This window comes from Gekko japonicus, unplaced genomic scaffold (genome assembly GCF_001447785.1).
Source record: "Gekko japonicus isolate JY-2015 unplaced genomic scaffold, Gekko_japonicus_V1.1 scaffold1921, whole genome shotgun sequence".
In the NCBI taxonomy this organism is placed as follows: Eukaryota; Metazoa; Chordata; class Lepidosauria; order Squamata; family Gekkonidae; genus Gekko; species Gekko japonicus.
This window is the reverse complement of record NW_015167593.1, coordinates 157,616-165,494: the sequence shown is the minus strand read 5'-3', so window position 1 is coordinate 165,494 and position 7,879 is coordinate 157,616. Positions and strand designations below refer to the sequence as shown.

Sequence of the window (7,879 nt, the reverse complement as noted above, 5' to 3'; positions counted from 1 at the left end):
TTCAGCAGAACTCATAATCAGGCTGGATGTTATAACAAATTTTTAAATGAAATTTTAAAAAGAGAGAAGAAACTTCCTCGGGGCGTATTGGTCATGGCTGCTATGTCTGCACACGGTTACGTGTCATTTGGCTGGTCTGAGCTCATCACATCTCAGAAGCTAAGCCGGGTCGGCCCCAGTTAGAACTGGAACGGGAAGCCACCAAGGAATACCAGGGTCACTACGCAGAGGCAGCCAATGGCAAACCACCTCTGTTTGTCTCTTACCGTGGAAGCTCTATGGCAGTGGTGGCGAACCTATGGCACGGGTGCCAGAGGTGGCACTTAGAGCCCTCTCTGTGGGCACACGTGCCATCGCCCCAGCCAGGCCCAGACCATCATTAAAGTGTCGAATTCTCTGCCAAATAATTTCAAGTAAATGAAAGCATTTGGGATTGCTTTCCTTACTTTGTTTGGATCATCTTAGTGTATGAGTTGTTTTTTCTAAAGTAAAACCTCAGTATTCAGGTTAAATTGCCGTATTGGCACTTTGCGATAAATAAGTGGGTTTTGGGTCGCAGTTTGGGCACGGTCTCTAAAAGGTTCGCCATCACTGCTCTGTGGGATCACCATGAGTCATCTCTACGAGTTGACGGCACTTTCTACCAATAAAAGGTATCTTGGATTGTGTTCTGGGTTTTTGTGTGTAGGGGGGTTACTTTGGGACCCCCGTGGCTGCTAACGATTTCATTTTGTATTCAGGAAATGGGTAGTGGAAGGTGCTGTCAAGTCGCAGTTGTCTTATTTATTTATTTATTTTATTTTATTTATACCCCGCCCTCCCCGCATGCGGGCTCAGGGCGGCTTACAACCACAAGGCACAAAGTGCAATAAAATACAATAAAACAGTTTAAAACAGTTTATACATGGGCCACGCCCAAGGATCTCGCGTGACTAAAACCCTCTCTCCATTTTTGCACATACCCTTTCCATTCCAGGGGAGGTTGCTGTGGCCCCCTGATATTATTTTGCCACTTAACCTCCGGCGGTGCTGTAAAGCCGGTCCCCCGTAGGGCTTTCAAGGCAAGAAACGCTCCGAGGTGGTTTGCCATTGCCTTCCTCTGTGTAGCGACCCTTAGTGGTCTCCCATCCAAGTATTCATTGGGATCCACCTTGCCTAGCTTTTGAGATCTGACAAGATCGGGCTAGCCTGGGCCATCCAGATCAGGGGCTTGAGAATATACCTGTTGGTAGTCCAACACTTAGGGACCGTGGTGACTCAGAGGTTAAGACCGGAAGGTCTGTAGCTTGGAAGTTTGAGGAGACCCGAGTGCCACGGGACAGAGTGAGCTCCTGTCTCAGGCCCCAGCTCCTGCCAACCTAGCACTTCGAAAGCAGGAAATTGCAAGTAGATAAACGGGTACCGCTTCAGTGGGAAGGTTACAGCGTTCCGCGCGCCTCAGCGTTTAATCGTGCTAGCCACATGACGACAGAGAAGTCTTCGGGTAGTGCCGGCTCTTCGGCTTGGAAACGGAGTTGAGCACCGCCCCCTAGAGTCAGATTCGACTAGCTTTCGAGCAAGGGAAACCTTTACTAGTCCAACACTTGTGAATAAAGTTTCCTTGTATGTGTGTGGGAGGGATTGTCTTTGTCCTGGTGGCAGAATGTGGAATGCTGCACCACTTTGCTGGTAGGAGCAGGCAGAGACCTAAGTTCCACCGAGGGGAGTGGCCATCCGGGATAACGAAGCCAGGGGCCGGGGAAGGGAGGTTTGCGGGAGTGTGAGCTCTGCTCCGAGTGATCTCAACTCCTCCTCCTCTTGCAGACATTCAGCAGCTGGAGACGCACATGAAGAACAAGAAGGCCCGCGAGCAGGACACCCGGGATTCCCTGTTGGGCCAGCTGCGGCAGCTGGTCAACTCCTTCCAGAGCACGACCGACCAGCTGGCGTCCACCATTGCGTCCAGCGTGCACTCGGAGGTGCAGCATCAGCTTCACATCCTCGTGGGCAAGTGAGTCTTTGAAGAGGGCTGGGGATCTGCTGCAGGGGGGAGGATTGACTCTGGCGCTGTCCACGTCAGGACAGTGTGCGTGATGGGCGGGTTGAAAGCTGCAGTGGAGCCGGTGGCACTTGCCCTGAGCTATATCCAGGATCCTCAAACAAATGGGCTTAACTGCGACATCTGTGTATGCAGGTGAAGAGCACAGCACAGGGTGCGTGCTCTCTGTTAATGGCTGCAATGCCAAAATAAATTAGTGCTCTTAGTCTAGAAGAGGAAGAGGAAATTGGATTTATACCCCGCCCTTCACTCGGAGTCTCAGAGTGGCTTACAAACTCCTTTCCCTTCCCCTCCCCACAACAGACACCCTGTGAGGTAGGTGGGGCTGAGAGAGCTCTGACAGAAACTGCTCTTTTTCAAGGACAGCTCTGACAGAACTGTAGCTTGCCCAGGGTCATCCAGCAGCTGCAAGTGGAGGAGTGGGAATCAAACCCAGTTCTCCCCAGATTAGAGTCTGGACACTTAACCACTACACTAAACTGGCATCTAACTTAACCACTGCACACAGTCTAACACTGTGTGCATGAAGATGGGTCCCATGGAGAGGGATCTAAACTTTTGTGGGGGGGGCGGTAAACAGGGAGAATGTGAGGTCCAATTTCTGGCTTTGTTTGGATTAGGGGATGGAGACAGAGAGGCTTCGCTGAAAATCTGGGTTTTGAGGAGGGCATTGAAGGGCAGGAGAGAGGCGAGGCCACACAGGCAAAGAATGAAAAACCTTTACTGGCCTGGAAAGGGAAAGCTGCGGAAGGCCTTTTCTGTTCAGGTTACCCCGAGGGGGGTAAGCTTGGCTGAAGTGTGAAAAGGGATGGGAAAATCCCCATTAGCAGAACTTTCATATGGGTTCTCCATGCTGAACACTTACTTTTGAACGTGGGAAACATTCCCCCATTTTCTGTGCTGCAAGAGAATAAGACAAAAACTTTGCCTGGGTTTTTAACCCCAGGGTAAAAAAAAAAAATAGTTGGGCCCCTAAATACTAATTGCAAAGATACTTTACAATTTTTTTGGGGGGGGTGTTGTTTTTAAAGAGCGCTTAGCAAGTTGGGTAACCCAGACCTGATTGCATGATCCACTCAGTTGCAGTAAAGGGGGGCGGGGAGAGAAATCTAAATCCATAAAGCGATCTGTGCCCTGTAGATAACCAGGCATGTAGGCAACAAGGAGGAGGAAGGCAAGAGCAAAGGGAAGGCTTCCTGGGACCCCCCCCCCCCCCGTGTATGCCCCCTTCCTGAGCAAATGAGCAGCCTGTATTTAGCTCTTCTCCCCTCCACCCCCACCCCCCCGCTCTTTGGAATTGGAATGACTCCTGTCTCTCCCCCCCCCTTTCCCCGCTTCCTCCACAGCATGCAAGACTCCATCCTGGCCCAGGTGCAGCGAGTGATCAAGGGGGAGGTGAGCACGGCCATGAAGGAGCAGCAGGCTGCCGTCACCTCCAGCATCATGCAGGCGATGCGCTCGGCTGCCGGCACCCCCATCCCCGCCGCTCACCTCGACTTCCAGTCCCAGCAGGCTCACGTTCTACAGCTCTTGCAACAGGGGCACCTGAATCAAGCCTTCCAGCAGGTAGGCAGCTTCCCAGCGATGGCGACCAGGCTCTTGTCTCTCCCTCAGGCACAGATGAATGATGGGCCACGTCCTCAGAGCAGGGCGGGGGCCAGTTGCAGAGCTCTGTTCAGAAAGGAGCCTCCCGGTTTCTGAATCATAGAGTTGGAAGGGACCTCCAGGGTTATCTAGTCCAAACCCCTGCACAATGCAGGACGTTCACAAATACTCCCCCGCACCCTGATCCCTGCTTCATGGACATGGCAAAAAAAAACCCTCCAGGATCCCCGGCCACACTGGCCTGGAGAAATTTGCTTCCTGACCCCAAAGTGGCGATCGGCATTTCCCTGGGCATGTAAGAAAGGGCCACGAAAACTAAGCACTGACTCATCCCTTCCTGCCCTCCCTCCCTCTCATGAGCTGCCTAAGTTCACAGAGTCAGCACTGCTGTCGGATGGCCCTCTAGCCTCTGCTTTAAAAGAAAAACAAAACCTCCAAAGGAGGAGAGCCCACCACCTCCCGAGGAGGCCTGTTCCACTGAGGAACCACTCTAGCTGTCAGGAAGCTCTTCCTAATGTTTCGCCGAAAACTCCTCTGATTCAATTTCAACCCGTTGGTTCTGGTCCTACCTTCTGGGGCAACAGACAAGTGGCCTTCAGTGCTAAACTGTTTTCAGGCTTGTGTAGGCTTACCAAGTGGCGGCGGGGGATCCGCATGTCTTCACAGGATCCCTGCCGCGGGGACGGCGATACGTGGTGCACCCGCCGTCGCCAGGATGTGACGCTACGCATCGCTCTGGCAACAACAGCCCCGTTGCCAGAGCGACGCATTGCATCACATCCTGGCGACGGCGGTGCAACACGTATCGCCGTCCCCACGGCAGGGATCCTGTGAAGACATGCAGATCCCCCACCGCCACTTGGTAAGCCTAGGCTTGTGCCTGACAATGAGAGCTTTAACCTCAACCAAGGTGATTAGGGAGTTTCCTATGAGGAAATTGACGTCTCAGTTGAGAAAAGCAATGGCTAAGAGGGGACATGATAGAGGTGTATACAATTATGCATGGGATGGAGAGAGTTGACAAAGAGAACTTTTTCTCCCTCTCCCCAAGTACAAGAACTCAAGGGCATTCCGTGAAGGCCGATGGGCAGTAGGTTCAGGATGGACAGAAGGAAATACTACTTTACACAGCAAGTGACCAAAATATGGAGTTCACTGCCAGAGGATGTAGTGATGGGCACAGGCATGGACGGCTTTAAAAGAGGGTTAGAAAGGTTCATGGAGGGTAGGTCTATCAATGGCTACTAGCTCTGGTGACTAAAGGAAAATCTCCCATTCAGAGGCAGTAAACCTCTGAATCCCAGTCCCAGGAGGCAATATCAGAGAAAGGCATTCTTCTCTGTGCCCTAGATTCAGGTGGGTCGTCATGTTGGTCTGAAGCAGCAGAACAAAGTTTGAGTCCAGTGGCACCTTTAAGACCAACAAAGTTTTATTCTGGGTATAAAACTTTGCTGATCTTAAAGTTGCCACTGGACTCAAACTTTGTTCTGTCTCTGTGCCGTTTCTTGGCCCTCCAGAGGAACTGGTTGGCCGCTGCATGAGAGAGGGTGCTGGACTAGATGGACCACTGGTCTGATCCAGCAGGGCTTCTTCTCATGTTATTATGACTCTGGAAAGCTTGTACCGTGGAAATCTCATTGGTCTTTAAGGCGCTACTGTTCAATCTTGCTCTTCAGCACATTGGTGCCTTGTTTTGGAAGGGTACTCTCTATGAGGCAGCTGGTAGTCTGCTGTTCTGCCAGCAGAGGGAGCACCAGTCTGTCCTGACCAATCCTTGTTTTCAGTTCAGTGTTGTAATTTTTAACCACAACGGCACAGCCAGTGCCTCAGGCTTCTGCCGCTGCTGCTCCACGGGTTTCAAGGTCACTGGAGACAGATGTTCTCTGGGCACTCTTCAGCCACCTTTTCCTTACGCATCGGAGGTTGTATGATGCCAAGTTTAGCGAAAATGGTTAGAGAGCGGACACATACACACACCCCGGGTCTCCGTCTTGTAACACCAGTTTTCAAGGTCACACAATAAAATTAACTGGCAGTAAAACTAATTGGCAGTAGCAACCCAGATAGCCCAGCCTAGCCCGGCCCTGTCAGAACTTGGAAGCTAAGCAGGGTCGGTGGCTGGATGGGAGACCACGGAGGAAGACTATGGCAAACTGCCACTGCTCATCTCTTCTCTTGAAAACCCTGTATGGTGACACTAGATGGGGTCGCCATGAGTCGGTCATGACTTGAAGGCACATTTTACCTTTAAATTCAGGACGTGCACAAGGGAAGTACCGAATTTGTGTACAGAATTTGCCGCCATGTGACCTGATGACAGTCACTGGTTTAGTTGAGGTGGAAAAAGGGACTCGACCAACTCTTGGGGGAGAGAGGGAGAGAGAGCTGAACAAAACCTCCAGCTTTGGAGGCAGTGTATCTTTGCACACCAGTTGCTGGGGCAGGAGGGCTCGTGCCTTCATGCCTTGCTCTTGGGCCAGTCAGAAACATCCAGCTGTGTCCTGGGGGTGTGTGTGCTGAGGCTAGATAAATTTGGGTCTGATCCGGAAGGGCAGCCATTACAGGATGAGGTGTCTGATCAGTGCTAGTGGTTGAGTCTAGTTCTCTTGAGTGGAGGCTGATCATAGTGAAGATGGCCATTTTCTGTTTTGTTTCCTAGTCCTGGGGGTCTTGAGTCTGCCAGTGCTGCTTAGCTGATCCTCCATAATTTTGCTCTTTTTTTGTGTGCCCTGACAAGCCTCACAGCACCTGCCCACCCATGGAAACGGAGGCTCTGTTGCTTTCGGTTGGCATATTGAGCAGTGGGTCCGTTACTCGATGCCCAAACCCTTGTTCCACCATCAAGAGCTGCTGAGGCTTAGCAGGCTGCTGGATCTCCTTCTCCTCCTCCTCTCTCGCAGGCACTCACCGCAGCCGATCTGAACTTGGTCCTCTACGTCTGCGAGACCGTCGACCCTCAGCAAGTGTTTGGGCAGCTCCCTTGCCCACTCTCCCAGCCCGTCCTCCTCTCTCTCATTCAGCAGCTCTCCTCGGACCTGGGAGCCCGGACGGAACTCAAGCTGAAGTGAGTTTGACCCAGCAGGGGGCACCTCTCCAAGGGCAGCCGCTGTGTGTCTTTCATGATAACAAATAGAAAGTTAAAATTATGCATCGGGGAAACCCGATTCCACAAACTGTATACATTATATAGGTTTTGGTGGGAGATCATGGAGAAACTGAATGGCCTAGCCCTGTCCACTGGAAATCCTATTCATCTGCCTCTCTGGCTCCTGAGATTTCAACAGGCATTGGTTACCCCATGTGTTTGGGAAGCAATACTGTAATGATTCCTTGTTTTATATGTGTGTGTGTCTCTTTAAAAGTTTGGTTGCATGGCTGTGTGGTGGACTAGAGTATTTGAAGAGACAAGTGTGGTGTGATTGGTGATTGACAGAGGGGGAGGGGTTTTGGAAAGTGTTTCTGAGTGGATGAATGGGTATGTCCTTCAGGAGTGACAGTTAGAGGTTTGGGAGTTGATGAAGACAGTTAAGGAGTTAGTTCTGAAGTCTGAGAGAGAGACAGTATTGTGTGTGATACAAGAGTTAAGTTCTGTGTATGAAGAAAAGTTGAAAATATAAGGAAACAAGAAAGTAAAGTTAAAGAGAAAAATAAAAAGTCTGAGTGACTGACTGGAGTGAAATAGGAAACCTATATGACCCTGAGTAATGAGTTACAAAGTTACTTGAAAAATCCCTGTCAGAAAGGGAGCAGATCTTGTGGGAGACACAACGAAATTGTTAAAATTATTCACATTACTGGTTACATTGTTCTACACTTTAATCTATGAACTGTTTCAATAAATCTTCTTTTATTTAAGTCTGCCAGCTCTGAAAGAAATAATTTCTCAGGAAACACATAGACCCTCATGAAAGCCTAAAACCTCGACCTACCTACCCAGTGATAGCCAAAAGAAAGTATAAAGGTTTGGAAAGCCTAAAATTTCCTGGTGACAGCCTAACCTACCCAGTTGAACAAAATAAAAAGAACACTTTAAAGTGAAACCAGGCCTCCCCAGATAAGGGGTCGTCACAAATACGTATTACAGTCATAAGGGGTTGGAACCTTATTAAGACCACAGGGGGTCCTTTGCACATTTGCCTGCCGCTCCAGGTTTTCTCAGTGTTCGAACTGAGGCATGTTAAGTCCATGGCAAAACAGCATCCAAATAACCCGGGGCAACAGCAGGCTGAAACCAGG

General features: G+C 50.3%; 1 protein-coding gene across 1 annotated transcript in view; it reads left to right on the top strand.

Moving 5' to 3' along the window:
* Window positions 1–7,879, top strand: part of EDC4 (enhancer of mRNA decapping 4) — a 46,234-nt gene that overhangs the window by 37,111 nt on the left and 1,244 nt on the right. Inside the window, exons 26-28 of the mRNA XM_015413954.1 lie at window positions 1,804–1,990; window positions 3,385–3,604; window positions 6,544–6,707. Of these exons, the coding sequence (XP_015269440.1) occupies window positions 1,804–1,990; window positions 3,385–3,604; window positions 6,544–6,707 (571 nt within the window). The remainder of the gene's footprint in view (window positions 1–1,803; window positions 1,991–3,384; window positions 3,605–6,543; window positions 6,708–7,879) is intronic.